The sequence below is a fragment of the Culex quinquefasciatus genome, chromosome 3, assembly GCF_015732765.1.
Source record: "Culex quinquefasciatus strain JHB chromosome 3, VPISU_Cqui_1.0_pri_paternal, whole genome shotgun sequence".
Taxonomy (NCBI): domain Eukaryota; kingdom Metazoa; phylum Arthropoda; class Insecta; order Diptera; family Culicidae; genus Culex; species Culex quinquefasciatus.
In genome coordinates this window covers 59,300,325-59,324,224 of record NC_051863.1, presented here as the reverse complement: position 1 = coordinate 59,324,224, position 23,900 = coordinate 59,300,325, and the positions used below count along the sequence as shown (strand labels likewise).

The 23,900-nt window shown below is 41.5% G+C and overlaps 1 protein-coding gene across 6 annotated transcripts in view; it reads right to left on the bottom strand.

Moving 5' to 3' along the window:
- Positions 1 to 7,288: 7,288 nt before the first annotated feature.
- The window catches only part of LOC6042294, a 99,597-nt gene continuing 82,985 nt past the window's right edge, over positions 7,289 to 23,900 (bottom strand). For all 6 annotated transcript variants that reach the window (XM_038258861.1, XM_038258862.1, XM_038258863.1 and 3 more), the window contains 6 exons: positions 22,471 to 23,622; positions 21,036 to 22,399; positions 8,391 to 8,507; positions 8,164 to 8,329; positions 7,902 to 8,104; positions 7,289 to 7,832 (listed from right to left, as the gene is read on the bottom strand). In XM_038258861.1, the coding sequence (XP_038114789.1) occupies positions 7,737 to 7,832; positions 7,902 to 8,104; positions 8,164 to 8,329; positions 8,391 to 8,507; positions 21,036 to 22,399; positions 22,471 to 23,554 (3,030 nt within the window). In that variant the 5' untranslated portion in view covers positions 23,555 to 23,622 and the 3' untranslated portion in view covers positions 7,289 to 7,736. The remainder of the gene's footprint in view (positions 7,833 to 7,901; positions 8,105 to 8,163; positions 8,330 to 8,390; positions 8,508 to 21,035; positions 22,400 to 22,470; positions 23,623 to 23,900) is intronic.

The window sequence follows — 23,900 nt, the reverse complement described above, 5'->3', positions numbered from 1 at the left end:
ACACTTGCCCCACTTTCCCCTATTTGGGATTGAGTCTCAGTATGCCCACCGGAACAAACCCCTGAATGCCCGCCAAAAAGTCATTTTTGTTACATCCTAATGGACAGTAGGCCGTCCCAAAAAAATGATTGAATGTTAAAAAACGTTACTTAATCCACCCTTAGGTGGTTGGTGCCTTCCTTACATTTAAAGGGTGCTATCCAAAATAGACACAAAATGGCGGTGTTTTTCATAGTTTTATCAATTTTGACTCATTATTCATACCACTAGATTGGGTAGTCAGATCTTCATATTGCAGGGCACTTATGTGGTTACAACTTATGATAGGGTAGTCAGATCTTCAATCCAATTCGTGCTCGTTGAAAAGGTCTTTTAATTACCTATCCAAAGATAGGTCGCATGAATATCATGATATTAGATGAGATGATCATGAGATCCGGCCTCCAAAATGTGCTTAAATAACACTTAGGTGTTTATAAATTTTGATAGGGTTGTCAGATCTTCAATGTTTTGGACGCGTTGAAATAGTAGTTTATGCAACAAGTTGCAAAAAGAAGTTTTTTTCAGCACGAGTCGTACATTTATCCAACGAGGTTTACCGAGTTGGATAAATACGATGAGTGCTGAAAAAAACAAGTTTTGCAACGAGTTGCTTACAACATTTTTTGCAATTCTGAAAAACGCATTTTGAATGGAATTTTATGTCAATTATTCATGTGCTAAGTAAACTCACCGTTCAAAACAAAAAAAAATGAAAAATGTTACTTTTCAGCACTGGTGTTGAAAGGTATTAATTTTCCATTTTGTTATTTTTGGTAGGGAACTTCTTCCCTTTCGTTTCTCCAGAAGGACAGGAAAAGTTGACAGTTTCACAGCGGAATTGCAAAAAGGTCTTTTAAATACCTTTCTGAAAATGTATAGCATGACGGGTTTTCTTACAAAACCCACCCTTTTTACAATCTTCCGAACTTTTGTTAAAATCGTTTTTTAGCATAACTTTTAAAGTACTTAACTAAACTCCATAATTTTTAATAGCGACTTATGGGACCCCAGGACGGATCGAATGAGGCCAAAACGGACAAAATCGGTTTAGCCAGTCTTGAGATAGTCGAGTGACAATTTTTTGATCATCATCCCACCACACACACAGACATTTGCTCAGAATTTGAAGTCGATAGGTATACATGAAGGTGGGTCTAGGAGGTCTAATTGAGAAGTTCATTTTTCGAGTGATTTTATAGCCTTTCCTCAGTAAGGTGAGGAAGGCAAAAAGCAAAATGATCTCCGTAAAATTTTCTATAAGCTTAATGCATTAGTTTTTGACTAAAAAATACAAATTTTTCTCCCTAAAACGCCCCGCCACGCCCAAACACAAGCTATTATGGACTATGTCTGTAAAGGAATTTGTTCAGGGGACATTAAACTATAACTTGAAGCCTAAGGCGACCAAATTTGAATGACTTTAGTATGATTGTTACGCGCATTTCTGAAAAATACTCGAAAAATGCACTTTTTTCATTCATGCTCCGCGCGCGAGTTGTAAACCATTTTTGTGAATTTTTTGTTGCATGAAAACATTGTACCTGACATCCTAATCTATCATTCTAGGGGTGAGCACCGAAGATTTGACAAATTTTCATTTTTTTGGGACGGCCTAATGGACAACTGCCAAATTTGTATGGAAAATTATATGGACAAACTTGTCGTGATCGGGGACTTTCTTTTATAATAAACACACAGATATTTTGCAATTAACAAACAACACGTCTTATTCCACAGAAATTAACCACAAAACTGATTTGTCAATCTTCATTCTCTCTTCCGCCGGCCGCGCGCATCTCGTTGTTTTCTCGCTCGTTGTTCTCTCTCGCAGCTCGCTAGCGCGCTCTCGCACTCAATCCACAATCAGCTAACAAGGAAATATTCATGAAGGTGCGCACTTTTTGTTGCGCTCTTAACTCTTATTTATGAATTATATCAATCTTTTAATAAATACTCATTTAATAATTTATTACATATTCATTCCTGCGACCCATAATCCCTACAAAACTAATGATTCAAAATGGCTTCTTTGGGCATACCGAAGGCACCAAAAAAGTTTCAGTCGGATTAAAAAATACAAAAAAAAATCGAATGATCGAAATCTGATAGAACTGCTCTTAGAAAGTTTTATAGCAAATAATCTAAACCAGCGATGGAATAATCATCATCAAAAGAAAATCATTGGACGTGCATCAAGAGATTCTGAACTTAAAAAAAAAATCAGAAATGGTCACTCATGGTCACTATTTTTAAATATCGAAAAACTGCAAATATTTCGCTGAAATCTAACTTTTGGTTGCTGTATCTTAAAAACGGAGACTTATATAAAAAAAAATCTGTAATGTACTTTTCCATTTCAAATTAAATTTAACATAAAAAATTGAGCCATTTTTTTGCATGATTTTTTGTTGTTTTTCCAATTTATAACCCGTTGGCAGATTTTTTGACCATACTTCTCTATGGCTCAAAAGTTACAGGTTTTTGTCCCCTAAAACATATAAAAAAATCTCGTAAATCAAAAAATACGTATTTTGCGAAATTGAGTGTGAAAAAGTTAATAAGAAATGGACAATGTTTTTTCGTGTACCTATTTTTTCTCAATAGTTGTTCAGAAAATTCACTTAAAAGTTACAGCTGTTAGATTATTTACGTATAATTTTTGTATGGACAGCAGGGGAGGGGGGGGGGGAGTGTAGTAGGAGGGGTACCATCTTAAGAAAATATAAAAAATCGAAAAAAATATTTTTGATCGTGATTCGATTATCCGAAGTATAGCATAAAAAACTTTGGATAGACGAACTTCGGATAATCGAGTCTGGACTGTATAGCGACAAGCTATGAGAGTGATGAGTCTGCACCATTAACTATCGGACTAACATTCCTTCCTTTTGTGGAACTGTAGGCTTCATGGAAGGGCGCCGGTATTGACTAATAAAGTATGGATCTTCAAAAGGTTAAACAGTGAATGATGGTTAGCTTCCTTTATCATGTTTAATTCATTGTTTAACTTCTGCTGATCTGTCAATAACGGAGTAGCAAATTATTTGGCAGTCAACCAGTTTTGCCTTACAATATAAATACTGAACATAAATTAAGAAAAACATAAATCAAGAGAAGTCACAATTTTCGTAAAGCAAAAGTTGCTTGAAATAAACTTCCTTACACTGTAAACTGGTTAAAGGGTTTAAAAAAGTTTAGAAAAACACAAATAAGAATATAACATTTAACTGTTATTTGTTTTTTTTATGTGACCGTTATCATTAGAAATTAAGTTAAAACTAGTAAGAATGTTTTTGAAGGTTTTTTTCTCGCAGCACATAAAAAACAACCGCAACTTCGATTTGAACGAGCTTTATTTGAATTTCATAAATTTGTTCACTAGTTATATATAATTATTATTTGTTACAATTTCAAAAATAATATATATTTTTAATCATTTACCTTTTCATACAATTTGTTTCTGCTCTCTTACAATTGGTGTGTATGTGTGAGTGTGTACAATCTCTCTACTTTTATTTCATCTGGTTTCTACATTTTTGAAACATCATCCTATGTTCACTGTTTAGTTTACTCTTGTTGTTTCATTCCGTCAAATGTGTTTTATCCGCTAATGCAATTCCAATCGAAACTGATCCTAACTAAAATGTACAACCATTTTGCGGTATCTAAGTGAAAACCCAAACAAAACAAAAAAATGAAGAATATTTACAAATTGCTGTGAACTAATGTGAAAATGAAACATTTGAGCAACAATTACGAACCTACCAGTTGAAATTTGAACTTTCTCTTCCTAGTTAGCGCTATCACTTCGTTAGCTTGATCCACTGCATTTTCCGTTTTGGTTTTTTGTTTCTTTTCCCCCGCCCGTGTTAACCGTGTCTTTTGGCAATCGTGCACCTGATCTTCTTCACCTTGAGAGTGTTTTTTTTTTGAGTCTTTCCAACTGAAAGTTTGCTGAACCAACAACTTATGGTTTTGTCTGTTTTGTGAAAATAGGTTTACAGCTTATAGTGTTTGGTTTTCTTTAAATATTATAGTGGTTTATTTCTCCGAGCTTCTTTCGTTCGTTATATTCATATACTTACTAAATGATCACAGCTGATGAATATATATATATTTATTTTTAACTTTTTCAAGTTTCACCAAACCCCTGACTTTCAATTTACAAATTTGTAGTGCTAAATATTTGCTTGCGCAGATGGCTTTGCTTCCGATTTCCGTTCACGCAGAATTCCATAATTTCTCTCAGAATTGATAGTTAGAGCATTTCTCTTTCACTTACCGACAGAACGTTTGCACAAAGAGAAGCCGATTGACTCTTCAGCGTGTTCTCTTTGCTCACACTCTCTCTGCGCTACTTCGCAGACATGTTACAAAAGGAATAAAAATGAAATGCAGAAGTTTATCTAAAAATCCGTATTTCCAATAACAATTTCTTTTTTACAAATTAAGAGAAAAAAGATCAAATCTCTTGCTCTTAATTGAACAATCTCTTTGAATTGCACTCACTCTCACTCTCTCAGTACCTTTTAGCAGTAGTTCAATCGTAAGTGAAATGTGCTCAAATTTTGCATGCAAAACGAGAATGAGAAGAGAGCATCTAGGGGAAATATACCCATTTTAATCACTGTAAGCCGTTCGACCAATTCTCATTACTTTTACAGTTTTCTGCTATTAAATCAACATTCTAAGATGCATCAACAATAGTGAGTCAGTCCAAAACACTTTATAAAAGTTGTAATTCACGGTCGAAGTGCTGATTGGACGATAATAGAAATAGGCTGAGAAATGTATTTTTTTTTTGTTTTCTCTAAATTTTATTCAATAATCTCATTTTAGCGTTGATTTTCCGTGTATTTGAGTATATTCTTCGTCGTTTTTATGAACTATTCTCGATTTCATTGGTAAGTTTTCAAACGAGCACTTACAATGAACTCACTTTCATGAGCGATGAACTCCAATGCATGTAAAAAGTCACAAACAGGAATAAGGGAGCAAAAAATGGAACGCGAATGTAAAAAAAATGAAGGAATTCTACGCTAACGGGAGAGAATTGAGCGAAAAGAGACCGGAAATGGACATTTTTTCTCTCAATTCTCTCTTGTTGTGCACAAACGATGGACGTTTTGACCGAACGATGATCATTGCATTGGTCGCATTGGTTGTTTTGAAAAAGTAATCAAGAATTGATCTCTTACTTTGCACTCACTCACATAAAATTAGCAAAAAAGAGAAAACATAAAAAAAAACAAAACTGAGAGCTTTTTTTCTCTCTCTCCGGTTTGGAAAGCCGAAAAACTCTGAAAATCAGTCTCATTCAGCGTCAATATTATTTGCGAAGCGAGTTTGTAAAATGGACACGGAAAATAACATAGAATGGAAAAATGTTGACATTCCTCTCAGAATCGAAAAAATCGCATTTTCATACCTTTTCAATCAAAAGCGTTTTTCTCTTGCCCTCACTGACAGCACTTCCGCACAGAGAGCAGCCGAAAAACACTCTCGATTTTCAAAATTGTTCTCTCATTCTCACTCTGCACTCACTTACCGAAAATTTACAAAGGAGAGAAAATATATGTGAAAATGTGCAATTTGAAATAAATATTGGAATCTAAGAAATGCTTCTCTGAATCGAAAAAATCGCTTTGAACTTCTCTTTAACAAAACTGAAAGCTTTTTTTCTCTTTCTCTCTCCGGTTTGGAAGCCGAAAAACTCTGAATGTCAGTTTCGTTCAGCGTAAATATTATTTGCGAAGAGAGTTTGTAAAATGGACACTGAAAAAAAGTAAAATAGAAAAATGGTGACAAGAGCGTTTTTCTCTTGTTCTCACTGACAGCACCTTCGCACAGAGAGCAGCGGAAAAACTCTCTCGCTCTCAAAATCAATCACTTTCAGCGTGCTCTTTTCATTCAGTTTCACTCTCTCGCAGCAACTCTGCAAAAAAGAGTGAGAGAACGTTGGGAGAGCGGGCATAATGGGCACTGAAAAAATAAATGGATTTTGCGAGACCGGAAATCGGATATTAGATTTCGGCGGTTCGTCACTGCAAAAAACCGTCAAATTTCTAGTTGGTTGGATTCGAGTTAAATAATGTCGATGCGTGGAAGTATGAGAACCGCGTCGTTTTCGCTACACACTACGTTTGTTCTAGGTAAATTTGTGTTGATTTTTTTTCCGCTGGTGAGGATTAAAAAAATTGTGATCGTGAGGAGGAAAGAGGAGTTTTTTTTTGTGGTTTGACCCTTCTTTAGAGTTTAAGTTAGTATTCTGACTTAACTATTAAAAGGGGGATTCAAATCCAGCTTCCAAGCAGCTGGGGTTGATCCGTCGTGCTGGTTCAAGGAAGGCGAAAGTGGTTGTTGGTTTCTTTTTGTTTGCACAATACACTGCGCTTTTAGTGTGGTAGTTGGCATTTTGCCCCAATTGGATTAACTTTTTGTGTGTTTTCTTCACGCAAAATACTGTCTTTTTTGTGTTTTTTTTTTTTTTTTTGATGAATCGTTCATCTGCAAGCTTTTTACTGCTGTATTTGCTATTATTTGTAAGGAATCTACAGTATTGTTATTTTCACTACTTTTTGTGTTTCGAACACGCAGAAAAATGAGGCATATTTGAATCAACAAAATGTTTTGTTGATTTGAAAATCAAGATTTTTGTTGAATCAACGCTAAACGTCAAAGCAACTTTTTCAAAACAACAAAAGATTTTTGTGGAGTTGAGAAAATCAAGGTTTGTTTCAACGCAAAATTGGCGTTGATTATATTCAACAAAAATTTTGTTGAATCAAACCTCGTACAGGCTGATTCTACAAAATATTTTTCTGCGTGAAGAAATTTATTGTGAAAATTTCACAAATTACCCTGCGTCTCCATTGAATTTTGGTGGAGACGCGCGGTACTTTGTGGACTTCAAAATGTTCAAATTATCAACTCAAAGCTCTCAAACGAAGCGAATGGTGCAGTTCTATTCGTTTTCTAGACCTATCTGCTTGGCATCAGCAATTTGAGGTAATATTTTTACACTTTTTTTGGGTGCTTCAAAACCAAAAATGGACTGCGAAAATTTAAATTCAAGAAAGGAAAAGTGCTGAGCTAATTTATTCGGTTCGATAAACACCAAAATCGTAACGGAAAGAAAGCGAGTTCGACAGTTTTGTCTTTTTCTGTTTTTGCTTCACAATTTTAGAATAACGATCGCACCGAGGAGCTCGATGCCGGAATCGGGGTAAAAACGGGAAGATACATGCTTGTTTTAGTTTACTTTATTATCTCGTTGAATCGTCTACGGCTAGCTTTGTAATATATATATGTCTATAGTAATTTCTTCCTCAAGTTCCTCGCAAAAGGGGGTTCCAAATGTTGCTTGTTGCACTCGCTTAGGGCGCTTAACACTACGTCAAATGTAAATAAATTAAAAAGTGTCAAGAGTTGAACAACTAAAAACGATGAGCATCTCGAGGTCGAAATAGAACAAAATAAAACCTATCACTTATCGCACTAGAATAGCTCACAGGAAGGGTAGAATCTGGGCTGCGCAAATTTACAATTTCACTTTGATGATCACATTTAACATGAACTAAAAAGCAATATGAAAAAAAGTTATGAAAAACTAAAATAAAAATAAAACTCTTTCTAGAAATATGGCCTAATCTTACAAGCTACTGCTGCAACCGGGGATGGTCTTTTATCACTCCTCAAACGTTAGCGCCCTCCTTGAGCAGCTTTTCCTGGGCAAAACAGTCGGTGATCAGCACGGAAGTGCCGTTCGGTTTGCTTCCCGGTGTCAGTTGCTAAAAAACCCAAATATTTGCAAATTTAGACACTTTTATAACAAATTTTCATTTTTATTTCTAACTCACCGTCAAATGGTCCATCCCGTAGCAGCCGGTGGCCCCGCCTAGCTGCTGCTGCTGCTGCTTCTGCTTCGAGGTGCGTCTTTGGTTAAACTTTTTGTACTTGCCGATCGCGGGCAGCACAAACAGCAGCAGCCCGGACAGCGCGATAAACAGCCCGGCCAGGTAGAACGACAGGTTGTAGTTCTCCGTCATGTCCGAGATCCAGCCTGAAAGAATCAGCAAAATTAATTTCGAGCTCAATTCAGCCAAGTTAAAGCTTCCTCACCAGCCAACGGTGGCCCGACCAGGTTGGCCACGCCCTGCACCAGCAGCAGCAACCCGTACGCGTTGGTGAACTTTTCCAGCGTGATCAGCTCGACCAGGATAATACTTGTGAGCGAGTAGTTGGCGGCAATGAACAGACCGAAGGCGCCCGCCAGAACCGACAGCGACTGAAACGATGAAATAAAATGTGTCAACAATTGCTTTTAATTACCAATTCAAAACACTTACCAAATAGTCAGTGAATAGCGGCACCAGGGCCGTAACCAGACCGCAAAGACCCATGCAAACCGCGTACACCGTGTTGGGGTTGATCGACTTGCAATCGCCCATCCAGCCGAGAGCAATCTGTGAGAGATGGTGAGATGGAAGAAAATTGGCGAGCGAAACGGAAAATCAGCAAATTGTTTAACACAAAAAATGTAAACAAGCTTATGAACTTAAACTTTCTTAAAAGGAGCGGCCGTGACTGACTGGTTACGGTGTTCGCTTTGTAAGCGAATGGTTCTGGGTTCGATGCCCATCTGCTCCCAACGAGAAAATTAAGAATACATAAATTTGAAATTGAACGAAAAATCAAAGTCGCTCGAGGCGGGGCTTGATCCCCCGTCCTTTGGATTGGTAAGCAAAAATGCTAACCACTAGGCTATGACGACCTGGTGAAATTAGATTGGAATTAGGAATACTGTTACAGAGAGCGAGTTGTGGCGCTATAACCACGGCAAATAGTGTCCAGGGCATCCGTGGAAATACAATGTCCCATCCCAGAGGGTCCCGGAGTACCAAACCTTCTTAGCATGGTGCTCCCAACGAATACAATCAAAAATCTCGGAGAGTATGGTGGTGTGTCCCCACGCTTCTTCCTCCCCTGTCGATTCAGAATTGTGTTGTTGTTCGAACACTCAGTGCTCAAACTCAACCCAATTACGAGTCATCTCTGCGATACGGCTTTACGCAGTAGGCCTGGCCGCTTTAACGCTTGTGATGTCTCAATGCATTTCAATGCAATGGCGCACTACAAATGTTAATAAATGACAAGAAGAGTGCTAGGCGTCATCTAACCTAAGGCACTCTCCAGGATCCCTTCGAAAGATTGGCTGCGCTAGGGTCTGATTAGATTACACAGAAAAAAATATTCCTGTGAATTTACATTATTTATCATGTACCAAAAGGTATCATGATAAATGATGTATATTTACATTAGGTTCATTGGAAATTTACATTAGATTCATTGGAAATTTACATTAGTTTTGAAAATTTACATTAGTTTTGGAATTTACATTAGTTTTGAAATTACATTAGTTCAAATCAACCAATTCTGATTGGCCAATGGGAATGAGAAGCTCGACTTGGATTGCAGTAGGAAAAGGGTGTGGCCTATGTTCTATTTTAAAATGAGTGAAGCGGGCAGCAAAAGGAAATTATGATTTTAAAAAGTTGCTTCACAGGTAGGGGACGACGTTTTCTCGTCGACGGTCAAGTGGAATAACGCTGGGCTGGAATCGAACGGCCGACAGGTAGAATGTTCGGTGTTACTGCTGCTACCCGTTGCCAACTGAGCCATCTTCGCATTTTATAAACGAGCGGCTAAAGCATCAACTTGTTCAGGGCGAGGCTCAGGCAGTGGGCCAGCGAAGTATGAGAGCGATAGAAAGAGAACCAAATATAACTATTTTTAGTTCGGGTAGTTTTGAAGTCAACGTTTGGCAGAAATACATTGGATATATGATTTACATTAAATAGGAATTTACAGGAAGCCGAACACGGGTAGAAATTCATCAGATTTGAGTTTCCATGCTCAACGTTTCCATTAGATTCATGATTTACATTAGATTTAGATTTACATTGGAGTAGTTTCCATGACTTTTTACTCTTTACATCATATTTCAACATTACATTGAGCGAGTTTACATAAGAAACAGTAATTACGTGCTGTGTAAATTTACATATTTTTTTCTGTGTAGATTAGATTAGATTATGAACTTAAACTTTCTTAACATTAACTGAACTTAAGGTGGTGCTTTACAAGAGACATTTTCTCACTCAAAAGAGACATATTTGTATTAAGCTGGCGTCTACTTCTCCAAACATGGTAATGATTTGGATATTATATTTTTTTTTGATAGTGGGACCGCAATTAGGGCGTCCATATTTCCCGGGAAACGGGAAAATATTTATGGAATCCCGGGAAATTTTTGAAACAGTAATAAAATCTATGTTTTCATTAAATTTGTTTTTTTTTAAGCTTGAAATCATAGAAATAGCTCAATACTGTTAATTGGTGATGATCTACACATCATTCTGAACAAGGACAGCAATTTTTAAATACTTTAAATTACATTAATTATTTAATGTTTTTTGTTTTGCTTTAAATTTCCTTATTTACATATTTCCTTTATACATTTTTTATATGACAGGCCGTTGCAAATATTTTTCAAAGCTTATGTCGCCCCCTCCAAAATCGGCCCGAAAAATCAGGGAGCAAATCAACTTAAAACAATCTATAACGCATTTTGCTGCATTAATAATGATAATATTCTGCATTAATGCATTAATAATTTAAAATGATTTTTGGGCTTGTTTAAAAATGTTTTGAATTTTTATAAAATTTCAATGTACAGCACCGCAAAAAATTTATTTTTCGCAAAAAATAAAATTTTCCTCAATACTTACATGTTTTGAAAACTAATGATTGCAAAACAACTGGGCAGATATAAAATGCTTTTTTAAACACTTTTTCAAATCTAATGTTGATACCGTGGATTGTAATTTCAATTTTTATATATATTTTTTAATTTTTTTTGCCCCCCCCCTCGACTTTGGCCAGAGTCGAGGGACATAAATTTCAAAAACTATTTGCAACGGCCAACTAAAAAAAACTTAATTTTCCATAATAAGCTAAATAAATGCTGATATTTGCCGAATACAAATTTGAATACTTTAAAATTCTTATCAATAATTATTTCTAAGTATTCAACTGTTCATCTATTTCCACAACCAATTCTGAATTTTCAGACCAAAAATAGATTTTTTTTTTCAATTTCGAGAATTCTCGGGATAAAATATAAAAAAAATCCGCACGCAAAATGGATTTTCAGACCCCCTCCCTCCTCGTAACATAATTTCCATACAAATTTTAAAAATTGTTTATGGGGCGTTACTCGGCTGAACCGAAAAGCGCTTTTAAAACAACAATATTTTTTTCAAAAAAATAAATTCAACTAAACGCGTTTTTCGGTTCAGTTTGGCATGCTTAACAACACTACAGAAAAAAGGTGGGTCTACGACATTTTTATACAAAGTTCATTTTTAGAGCAGGATCATAGCCTTACCTCAGTGAGGAAGGCAAAATCCGGTGAAATTTGCCAGGAAAATGGTCAACTTTTCTTAAAATCTCCATATAAAATCCGGGTTTCGTGCTAACTATTTTGACAACTGGGAAACATACCTTGGTGCGTTGCTGAGTTGTGCCAGCAATCATTTGAATGCAGTCAAAAGAAGGTGAAGGGAATTTCGGTAGAATTCAAACGAACGAGTTTTCGCGCGAAAGTGACGTTGCGTTGCGCTCGTTCGTGCGTGTGTGAACGAACGAAAGAAAAATGTCAAAGTCAGGTTGACGAGGCGGATGAGACGAACGAAGCGCTCAGTCACCATTCACTAAAAACAATTTGAAAGTTCACAAGCTCTGTTGGGACCACAGATTGGATAATGACTAAAAACTTGAGGGAAAATGTTTTTTTAGATATTCTTTGATATTTTGCCATTTTTTACAGTAGCATACTGCAACAATGTATAAATTATGCTGATTTAAAATTGATTTTTTTTCTCCTCTCGACATTGCCCAGGGCCGAGGTACAAAAACATCAGATAAAATTTGTACTAGCCTCAATTGTTTACTAAAAACTATCGGCATTTGATTTGCATCAAACTGAGTTAGATCTTAGTTTATGGTGTGACAAAAAACCCTTCATTTTTGAAAATAACATAACATAATCCACCTTTGTGGTTGGTGCCTTCCTCACTACTTACTTAAAGATATAGATTTTTACAAATTAAGACTCGTTGGAAAGGTCTTTCGGTTACCTAACCAACGTTGGGTCGGATGATGGCTTCAAAAAAGTAAATACATATTACTCAAGTGGTCATAACTTAAGACAGGGTTGCCAGATCTTTAGTATTTAGGACTCATTGGAAAGGTCTCTGGATTACCTACCGAACGATATCTAACATGGTGATATTTGGTACGATTTGGAGCCTAACATTTCAAAAGGGCACAAAACTTTTGTAAACCATTGTGTATCCCTTTCACTCAAATGACAGTACGACAGTACGACAGGTACGTACACGTTCCGATTGAGTTTAGTGGTTTACTAGGTGTCGGGGGGGCCCATCTCCCATTCACGATCTTATTCCGGTAATGTATTTCAAGTATCTAGCTAATTCTTTAAAATGAAGACATGGAAAACTCTATGTCCACATATCAAAACTTTACGTAGTCTACGCCATTCCGGTTATGTTTGTGACATAACTACTTTGAATTTTAAATCAACAATTACAATATCAATAAATGCTTTTTATGTTATCCAAAAATCATATTGAAAGTTTAATAAAAATTAGATCAAAATACAATGTTTTTAAGTTTTGCAAACAACTTTGGCTGTTTTTATCCTACCAGGCTCAAACTTTCCCAGCATATAGTTTAACAATGTTAAGCTTCTAATTTCTCTGTTTTTTTTCCCGGAAAATTCTTCCCAATATCGAGAAATGCAGGGGGTGCATTTTGCCCCGGGGTGCATAATACCCCCTCTTCCCCTACAAAAACGAAGTTGACTTTATAGCTGTCGGCCATCATTGCTAGTACCAACCACTAGTGTCTTCCTTTTAACTACAAGGACTTAGTTACACTTAGAATTTTTAGAGCGCCCGCCGCGGCATTCGAACCAGCAACCTCTGGATTGTGAGTCCAGTGCGCGGTCCGATTGAGGGGTGTACCCCATTTGGCATAATGGACATTTGGCATAACGGGTTTTCAAGAAGGACGTTTGGCATAATTGTTCCAAGACATTAGGGACGTTTGGCATAATGGACGTTTGGCATAACTCGTTCCAAAACAATCAAGGACGTTTGGTATAATGGACATTTGGCATAATAAACGTTTGGCGTAATGGACGTTGGGCATTATTATTACTAGAATATTTTGGTTTTATTTTTCCCCAATAGTAAATAGTTTCCTTTTTGAATAATTCACAATAAATCTTTTAAATGAAATTTTGATATTTTTATTGATTCTCTCTTTTATATGAAATTCAACTTAAAGATGAAAAAACCTCTTCAAATCTTTGACAATTAAGCTGTTATAATGTAATTTTCCCTTCTTTTGATCATAATTTAACTTGAAGAAGGAAAAATCTCTAAATAAATTCACATGTTTCCCTTATTTTTTTCGAATTCAATCTAAATAACCCAGAACTGGACAGCACTCGTCCGACAAGAGAGTAGCGGTAAGATTTACAGACACAGAGAACACAGTTGTAGATGACCGAGAAAATTATGCCATCGAGTCCATTTCAAGGAAAAGTTCATCCATCAAAACAAAATGTGTAGTCTACGGGAATTGAACCAGGGACCTTTAATAGAATAACTCAATGACTAAACTGATTTGGCCACCAAAGCTTGGTGACACAAGGGTAGTCAGATGTCGATGTATGACTCTTGTTGCAGATTTACTGTTTTCTTGTATTTAGTCAAAACTTATCATAAAGAAGTGACAATTGTTAAAAAAAATAATTGCTAATTAAATAGATTTTTGGAATAGAGGTAGGTGAAAAACATTAAAATAATGCGATTTTCAAACATTTAAAGAGTGGCATAAAATGAATCTTTAAAGAGACTTTTCCTACCATAAGTTGATTTTATATAGAAGAAGGGAACAAACTCAATTGTCAAATATTCCAAAAGTATTTTTTTTAGAAATTTTCCCTTCTAAAAGTTGAATTTAAAATAAAAGAAGGGAAACTTTCATAGCTTTCATAACTCATTTGTAACATATTTAAAGAAAAAAATGCACATCCCTAATTTAGGTTGAATATTAAAAAAGGGAAAATTGCATAAAAAACAATTATTGCAAAATATTGATCAAAAAACACAAACTGAGCATCTTTTGAGAGATTATTTCGTTTTAAAATAACAAGAGAGAAAATTGCTTTAAAAATCTTAATTGCATTTCTTTAAAGAAGAGCAAAATGTACATACATTCTTTAGGTTGAATTCAAAAAACGAGGGAAAATAGTATAAATCTTTATTGCAAGATATTTAAAGACTGGCAAAACTTACATCTCTTTGTAAGTTGAATTTAAAATAAAAGAAGGAAAAATTTAATACAAAAAATTAGCTGCAAAGTATTTAAAATGGAGAAAAATCTTAATATTATATAGACTCTTTCAAAAAAAAAAAAAAAATATATATATGAAAAAATGCATTTAAGGTGAAGCCGTTGATCATTTTCGAAGAAAATTAATCATCACTATATAAATTGCGTATTAAATTCCATTTAACGAATTTCAGCACCAAAAGGAATCAGCATGTGCCGGTTGTTGCCTTCTTCAAGTCACTGAAGGAATTTTTGATCCAAATCAATTGTGCTTCAAAATTTATATAATTTTGTGGCACAGTCATTAACGTCCTAGTTGGCAATCATTGATTAATGATGATTTCCATAACTTTACAAGGAATGGGATAATCGTTACCAAAAGGAATCAGCATGTGTAGGGAACTATTCTTAACAACTTGTTGAAAATTTTTGGTCAAAAAATTAAAAGCGACGCAAAATTTATATGTTTGAAGGAAAAATCATGACAATGATGGAAGTCTTCACGTTAAAGCTTTATTAAGAAATATTCCAAAATGGGGAAAAATCACATCTATTGAAAGAAAATAGATACTTGATTTTTTGAAAAAGAAAATCTTTTAAAGTAAAATTATCTGTTTAAAAAATAGGAAAAAAGCTATAAGTTATTATTCTTTACAAAAAAATAAATACTAATTTAACAAAACAAAAAATGCTACAATAATTATGGTAAACGTCCATTATGCCAAACGTCCTAGATGGTTTTTGAACGAGTTATGCCAAACGTCCATTATGCCAAATGTCCATTATGCCAAATGGGGTACACCCCGATTGAGCCACACGGGCGGCCCCTACATGATCTTTCAGAATGGGCCCGCGGGCCATACTTTGGCCACCCCTGTTTTAGGCTTAATCATTTATTTTTGTTTGGCTCAAACTCTGTGGGGGCCTTCCCTATGACCAAATTAGCTATTTTTTTAAGGCAATCACACCGTCTTTGCAGACTGAATACTAATATTAAACGGGACAAACATTGAACGAAAAGCTCCAGAAGGATAAGGCGAGAATCGAACCCGCGCCCCATAGCAACTTAGGGAATCGCTGCCGAAGCCGCTAACCACCGCGCCACGAGGCCCTTCAAAACAAATATTTTGTGTCATTGATTCACCCATACAAGTTTCCATCTCTTGAGAACTATTGAGAAAAAAATAGGCACACGGAAAAAAAATTACAGATTTTGTAATCAACTTTTTTCAACTTTTAAGGGACAAAAACCCACAACTTTTGCGCCATATAAAGTATGAATTTTTGAAAACAAAATCGAAATTTCATGCAAAAACAAATTTGACGTAATTTTTTAATGTAAAATTGAATTTGCAACCGAAAAGTACTCTACAGATTTTTTAATAAAGGGCTCTGTTTTCAAGGCAGAGCCATCGAACGTTTTATTTTAGCGAAATATTTTTGCAGTTTTTCGAATTTTAAAAATAGTGGCCATGAGTGACCATTTCTAAAAATATTTTTTATTGAAAAGTTCACAATATTTGCTATACAATTGTCTAAGAGACATTGAAGATTGGACCTCTGGTTGCTGAGATACAGCCGCTTTAAGAAAAAGAAACACGAAAATTGAATTTATCTAAGTCTCACCCAAACAACCCATCATTTTCTAATGTCGATATCTCAGCAACTAATGGTCCGATTTTCAATGTTACAACATGAAACATTCGTGAAATTTTCCGATCTTTCCGAAAAAAATATTTTTTTACTAAAATACTCTAAAATTTGAACAAGTATTGCCAGAACCAATACGGTTTCGCTCTTGGTTTCACTACCTGTTGGAGAAGCAACCGTAGAATTATAATTAGTTATAGTAGTCTATGACTTACGAGCTATAAATAAATTTGATCATTCGTTGTCTATCACTCGAACCTACAAGACCTACTGCCTTTAGGTTATGGGCCCAGACAGTCCCGTAGCAACGGCTGTTTGGAGAAAATAACAGAAGAAAATTTTCACTCAAGAAGTTAACTGAAGAATTGGAAGAAGTTTTGTCCTGAAACGATGGCCGATGAAGAAGTCCGAGTTCCTGGCGCTGGACGAGGCGTGGCGGCGGTTCAACCTGGCGGTCAAAGGCTACCCGGAAGTTCCGTTTCGCTGCCGGTGAAGGAGGTGTTGCGTGGTTCGGAGAACTACAACTCCTGGGCGTTTGCCACGAAGATGGTCCTGATCAAGGAACGGACCTGGCGCGCCGTACGGGATCCTGTAGAAGGAGAACCGGAAGTGGACGCGGATACCTCGGAGCAAGCACTGGCGACTATCTGCCTCAGCATGGACCGGGGCCTACGTGGCATGGTCCAGAATGCGGCAACGGCAAGGGAAGCTTGGGACATCTTGCGCAACACGTTCGAGGACAGCGGTTCCACCCGGAGGATCGGTCTCCTGAGAAAACTGACCGGGATTCGGTTGGTGGGAGCTGAGAAGGTGGAGGAGATCATCTGCCAGTCGACCCAGGAGTACGTCAGCGAGATAATGGTGACCTGTAACCAGCTGGCGGAAGTCGGCTTCAAGGTCGACGATGATTGGGTGTCGAGTTTGCTGCTAAAGGGTCTGCCCAAGAAGTACGCGCCGATGATTCTCGGACTGGAGTCGTCCGGGGTCAAGCTGACGGCGGAGAAGGTGAAGGCCACGATCATGCAGGAGGTGAAGGTCGAGGCTGGATCGAGCTCGAGCGAGAGCGAGGGCGCTTTCTACAGCAAGCAGCGGCAGCAGAAGTTCAAGAAGCCCGTCGAGAAGTGCGATGTGAAGTGTTACCGTTGCAAGAGGCTGGGACACTACGCATCGGAGTGCACGAACGGGACGAGCGCGAAGAGCAAGGAGAAGTCTGGTAACCACAAGGGGAATGCGACTTCGTTCTTTGCTGCGTTCAACGCGGTGGAGTCACCGGCAGGAGCCGGTGGTGACTGGATCATCGATTCCGGAGCGACAACTCACATGTGCCGGAACGAAGCAATCCTGGAGAACCCATCGAGTGTGTCGGCCAAGATCAATGTGGCCAACAACGCGGAGGTGGCCGTCGTCGCAAAGGGTTCCGTCAAGCTGGAAGCTGACTGTGATGGAGAAATCCGGGACCTGACGATGACCGACGTGATGTGCGTTCCTGACCTGGCGATTAACCTGCTTTCTGTAAGTAAAGTGTGCAAGAAAGGTTTTCGTGTGGAGTTCACGAAGGACGTGTGTGCGGTGCTGGACGCAAGTGACACGGTGGTAGCGATTGGTCGACAGACGGACGGTCTCTACAAGCTCACCGAAACCAAGCGATCTCGTGCGAATCTGGTGCAAGCAGACGACCAGTTCGAGCTGTGGCATCGCCGGATGGGACATCTTTCTGCTAGCGGAATGAAGCGATTAGGAGAGATGACGACCGGCGCCCAGTTCGACGTGAAGGACGGGCTGCAGTGTGTACCGTGCATCGAGGGCAAGCACCAGCGTCAACCGTTCAACGCGCGAGGGCAGAGAGCGGAGCGAGTCCTGGAACTGGTCCACTCGGACTTGTGCGGCCCGATGGAGACGGAGTCGATCGGAGGCAGACGCTACTTTCTGACCTTCATTGACGATGCTAGCCGCAAGACCGTCGTGTGCTTTCTGAAGTCGAAGACTGAAGTGCTGGAAGCATTTCAAAACTTCAAAGCGTTTGCGGAGAACCAGACAGGTGAGCGGATCAAGCGGATTCGTACCGACAACGGTCGTGAGTACGTGAACCGCGAGATGGAAGAATTCCTGCGCAAGTCTGGTATCCACCACGAGAAGACCGTTCCGTACAATCCGGAACAGAACGGTCTGGCTGAGAGACGCAACCGTACGTACGTCGAGAGAGCGAGAAGCATGCTGTTCGACGCTGGCCTGGACAAGAGATTTTGGGCGGAAGCAGTGGCAACTGCGTCGCACGTGATCAACCGATCACCGGCGAAGGGACTGTCGGTGACACCGGAGGAGAAGTTCACGGGCAAGCGACCGGATCTGTCGCATCTCCGCGTGTTCGGGACCAAGTGCATGGCGCACGTACCGAAGGAGCGACGACGAAAGTGGGACAAGAAGTCGGAACCTTGCATTTTCGTCGGCTACAGCGACAACTCGAAGGCGTACAGGGTCTACAGCCAGAGGACCAAGTCCGTTGTGACAAGCCGAGACGTCATCTTTCTGGACGAGAAGTCGACCGGGACTGACGTTGCTTTGACGGAGCCTGAGGTCGGAGATGAAGAAATGGAGCTGATCGTGCCAAGTATTCCGATTGAGGTCGGTCCAGCTGCTGAAGAGGAAGCTGAGCCCGAAGAAGACGAGTCGGACTTCAGCGATTACGAGTCGGTCGAAGGCGATGCCGATTCGCTGGTTGAGGCGGAGGAAGAACCGTTGGTGCTCCCTCCACAACCAGAGGACCCACAAGTGTTGGTAAGGCGCAGTGGTAGGGAGCACGTGCCCCCAGGCAAGTATAAAGATTATGTGTGCAGTACCCTACCTGAAAAAGATTCCCAACCCAGACAGAACCGTTCCACCCTGATGATGGTCGAGCCTGACACGTACCGTGAGGCGATTGCTCGAGACGACAGCGACCAGTGGAAACGTGCGATGGCTGCGGAGTTCGGAGCGCTGGTGGAGAATCGGACGTGGGAACTAACCGATCTGCCGAAGGGGAGGAAAGCTCTACGCTGCAAATGGGTCTACAAACTCAAGACGAACTCGGATGGATCTGTCGAGCGCTACAAAGCCCGCTTGGTGATCAAGGGCTATTCGCAGATCAAGGGCGTCGACTACAGTGAGACGTTCTCACCTGTTGTCCGGTACGCTACCGTCCGTTACCTGATGTCGTTGGCTGCCAAGTTGGATCTCAAGGTGCACCAGATGGATGCAGTGACGGCGTTCCTGCAGGGTGACCTGGGAGAAGAGGAGATTTACATGGAGCAGCCGGAAGGATTCACGGAATCAGGTGCCCCCACGAAAGTCTGCAAGCTGCGGAAGGCGCTGTACGGTTTGAAGCAAGCCAGCCGGGTATGGAACCAGAAGCTGGATGCCGAGCTGAAGCGAACTGGGCTAAAGCGTTCGGCGTACGACACGTGCGTCTACTTCAAGCTGGAGGGCAACACGGTCCTTATCGTTGCCGTTTACGTGGACGATTTGTTGGTGTTCTCAAACAACCAGCAGTGGGTGACCAAGCTGAAGAAGGACCTGATGGCGCGATTCCGGATGAAAGACTTGGGCATGGCGAGCAAAGTTCTTGGCATGCGAGTGACCAGAGGCGACGGCAAGGTGATGTTGGACCAGGAGCAGTACATCAACGAGTTGCTGCAGCGATTCAACGTGGCCGACTGTAATGCGGTCTCGACACCTGCTGATCCGACTCAGAAGCTGACCAAGGAGATGTGCCCGAGCACTGTCGAGGAACGGGAGCAGATGGCGAAAGTTCCGTTCCGTGAACTGGTAGGCGGACTACAGTATTTGGCGCTATCAACCCGGCCAGATATCTGCTACGCGGTGAACGCGGTCAGCCAGTTCAGCAGCAACCCAGGGAAGGCACACTGGATTGCGGCCAAGCGAGTGCTGCGGTACCTGAAAGGGACCAAGACGATGAAGCTGACCTACTCGAAGCACGGAGACCAGGGCTTCGTCGGATACAGCGATGCGGACTGGGGAAACGATCCCGAGACCCGTCGATCGTTCACTGGCTATGTCTACATGGAGGCTGGTGGTTCGATCTCATGGAGCTGCAGGAAGCAAACCACGGTGGCGCTGTCGACGATGGAAGCGGAATACATGGCCGTCTCAGCTGCTACTCAAGAGGCACTGTGGTGGCGCGGACTGCTGAAGGAGCTGTTTAGTGTCGCTCAACCGGTCACGATCCACTGTGACAACATGAGCGCGGTGCAGCTGGCGGAGAAGGAGATCGGCTACTCGCCCCGGAGCAAGCACATCGATATTCGGCACCACTTTGTGCGCGAGAATGTCGAGGAGAAGCTGATCAAGCTGGAGCACGTTGCAACGGAGGCGCAGAAGGCGGACGTGTTCACGAAGCCGGTAGTTGTTTCGAAATTTCTTGAAGCACGGAAGGCTCTTGGAATTCTCGGTTGAGGGGGGATGTTGGAGAAGCAACCGTAGAATTATAATTAGTTATAGTAGTCTATGACTTACGAGCTATAAATAAATTTGATCATTCGTTGTCTATCACTCGAACCTACAAGACCTACTGCCTTTACTACCGTCATCAGGGGTGACATTGGGTCATACAAAAATACTGAATTTGTTTACCCCTGATGACGGTACGTAATAAAAAAGATGATATACTAAAAATGTGTAACGTAAGTATAATAAGAAAGAAAAGTGGTGCAACTTTAAGCAAGATGTCGTACATTTTTACGATTCATATGATCATTTTTTTAACTGTTTGCAAAAATCGTACGAGATCTAAAAACCTTTGCATTTTTCAAACCAGTTGCACAACTTTCCTTTCCTCCTACTGACCAAAACAGCGTACTCACCTCGCCCACCATGTTGACGATTCCGATGATCGAGATCAGCATCGACGACTGGGACGGCGAGAAGCCCATCTCGGTGGCGTTGTCGGTGAGGTACACGTACGGCACGTCGTACCACGTGTACAGCAAAAAGTTGGAGATGGCAAACAGCAGAAAGTGGACATCACGGAAATAGGAGAGGTCCAGAATACTGACCAGCAGTGTTTTGAACTCATCTATTCCCTGATACCAGGCGGTTTTCTCCTTGGCGATCGTCGTCATCGAGTTGCGGTAAATGTCCGGACAGGATGAGGCCCGCAGCCGGTAGCGCTGGATGTTGAGCATGGCGCCACGGTAGGTGAGCGAGTGGCGATGCATGCGGAGATCTTTCAGGTAGGCGGTTGTTGGTGTTCGCAAGCCGGTCGTTGGGCGATGGCTGTGGGCACGCCGCAGGAAGGGATGATCCGCTTGCTCGAGGTCATCCCCGGGAGGGAGGTTCAGCTGGCGTTTGTGGTGTTGCCCGTCGAGTGGTTCCCGCTGCTCCGGGTTGATCGTCTTTTCGGGGCTGAGTTCGTTGCTCTTAGGCGCTAGAGGTTCGCTAAAGCTACGAGAATGTAGCAAATTGGGATAGTTTTGCAAAACGTGCTCGTGCACATTTCGGTGCTTGTAGAGTAATTCTAATACTTCGAACGGGACCTTCTCGCCGTTCTTGATGAAGGTCGGGAAGGAGATTAACGAACTAAACAGTCGCGGATCGTCCGGATCGAGCAGTGCGGCTTCTGGATCACCGCCGCCCTGCTGCTGTGGTCCTCCTGCAGTGGCAGGACCTCCTCCGGACGTCGCATCGGTCGCGTTCAAATTGCTGGCCGTTCCGGCCGTATTGGTGCTGTTGCTGACCGAGTACGAGTCCGCTTCCTTCTGCTGCTTCCGCTTCAGCTTCGACTTGTGCGTGGTCCACTCCAAGTCACGCATCAAAAGGCCACAAAGACACATGTTGAGGAAGATGCCCGCCAGTATGAGCGTAGTCCCACGCCATCCGTACTCGTCGAGCAGAATCTGCGTCACCTTCGCGAAGATGCACGTTCCGATGCCGCTGCCACACACGGACAGTCCCGTCGCGAAGGAGCGCTTCTTGTCAAAGTAGTACGCCACGATCACGACGGCGGCCACGTAGCACAGACTCAGCCCAAAGCCGGCCAACACTCCAAAGGTGAGGTACAGCATCTCGATCGTGTTGGCGTACGCGGACAGGGCAAAGCCAAGCGAGGCCAGTATCGAACCAACGATCGTCACGTTGCGGCAGCCGTATCGATCCGTTAGGAAGGACGCGATCGGGCCGGACAGCAGCGGCATAGCCATGAACAGCGAACCGACCCAGGCGGTTTTACCTGGAATGAAAATGAATAACAGTGTTAAACTAACTTTTTAAGTGAATCAGCAAAAAAACAAATCCACTCACCTTTCCCCTCTCCAAAGTACGACAGCAGCTCCACGTACAGCACCCCAAAGCTAAACGTTACACCGTCGGCAATCAGGTTCACCATAAACGACGCAAAGCACACCACCCAACCCCATCCACCGTCCGGTGGTCGCGCCTCGGCGTAACCCCCAAGCGAGCTGTTCTCGTTCGACGATGATCCGGACGAGGACGTACTCGAACCGCCGGACGCCCTCGACAGGATGCTTCCCACCGGACTGCCACAAACGGCCTGATCCACCTTGGTCCCATTGGCGAGGTCCTGCTCCGGCCCGTAACAGTACCCGTTGTCCTGCTGCTTCGAAAACTGCACATGGTGCACCGGCCGATCGTCAATGACGGTTTCCACCGGTTGCTGAAACTGTAGATTAAGTCGCGGCCGCTGACCGACGCCACCCGCTTCCTTCGCGCCAAAGCTAAGATTCGACGGGCTCTTCACGATACTCTTCGGCGGTTTACGCTTTTCATTCTCCACCAGCAGTGGCTTCACGTCCCGCTCTTCTTCCGGGTCTTCCCGGTCGTCCGTTTCCGTCGAGCTGCCACGTGCCGTCCCACCGCCCAACCCAATCCCTTCGTCGTACACCTTGTTCACGTAGATGGTAGCGCCCTTCTTCTTCGACGGCTTCTTCAGCAACAGCGACTGCCGTTCATCTTCCTCTTCATCTTCTTCCCCGGCGTTCAACCCGACCCCGGTCACTTCACCCGCACTAGCACTACTGCCAAAGCTGGCGTCATTCTTTGTCTCTGGGTCGTCCGGGGCCGTCCCACCACCGACGCCGCTACCACTCACGCACGAACTGTTGCCCGAATCGCTGGAGGCCGAGGCCTGGTGCAGCAACAGACCCTCGGAACCGAGCGAACCCGTCGACGACGAACCAGCCCCGACCGCCGGCTGACGGTTTAAGCCATTCCGGGGAGTCTGGTAGGCGTTGCTGCTGATGGCCTTGGTACTTCCGACGCTATTCTGCTGTTGGGGGGTTTGTAATTGCTGGGGCTGCGGCGACTGTAACTGCTGCTGCTGTTGTTCGCTGGTATTAATACTATTGGAGACTCTAACAACATCCATGCTGCGAGATTGTGGCGACCGATACGCCTTGGTAATGGGTCTAGTTGGGGGGCTAGCATGCGGAATACCTAGGAGGGAAGAGATTGAAAAGAATATGAGATTATAATTTAAAATATAATTAAAAGGAAGTTTAATCTTGGAAAGACAAGATTATTGTGGAGAGCTTTGTAAAAATTGTAGTACCTAAAACGATTTTATGCACGGCGTTCACAAATTGAAGTTTTAAACTGAAATTTCTTCAAAAGAATCACAAATTGAAATCAAAATTAATCACGATGTGCTGAGTATTTTTTTATAGAAGGATTTTTATCAAAATATTTAACTGAACGATTGATCATTGCACTTA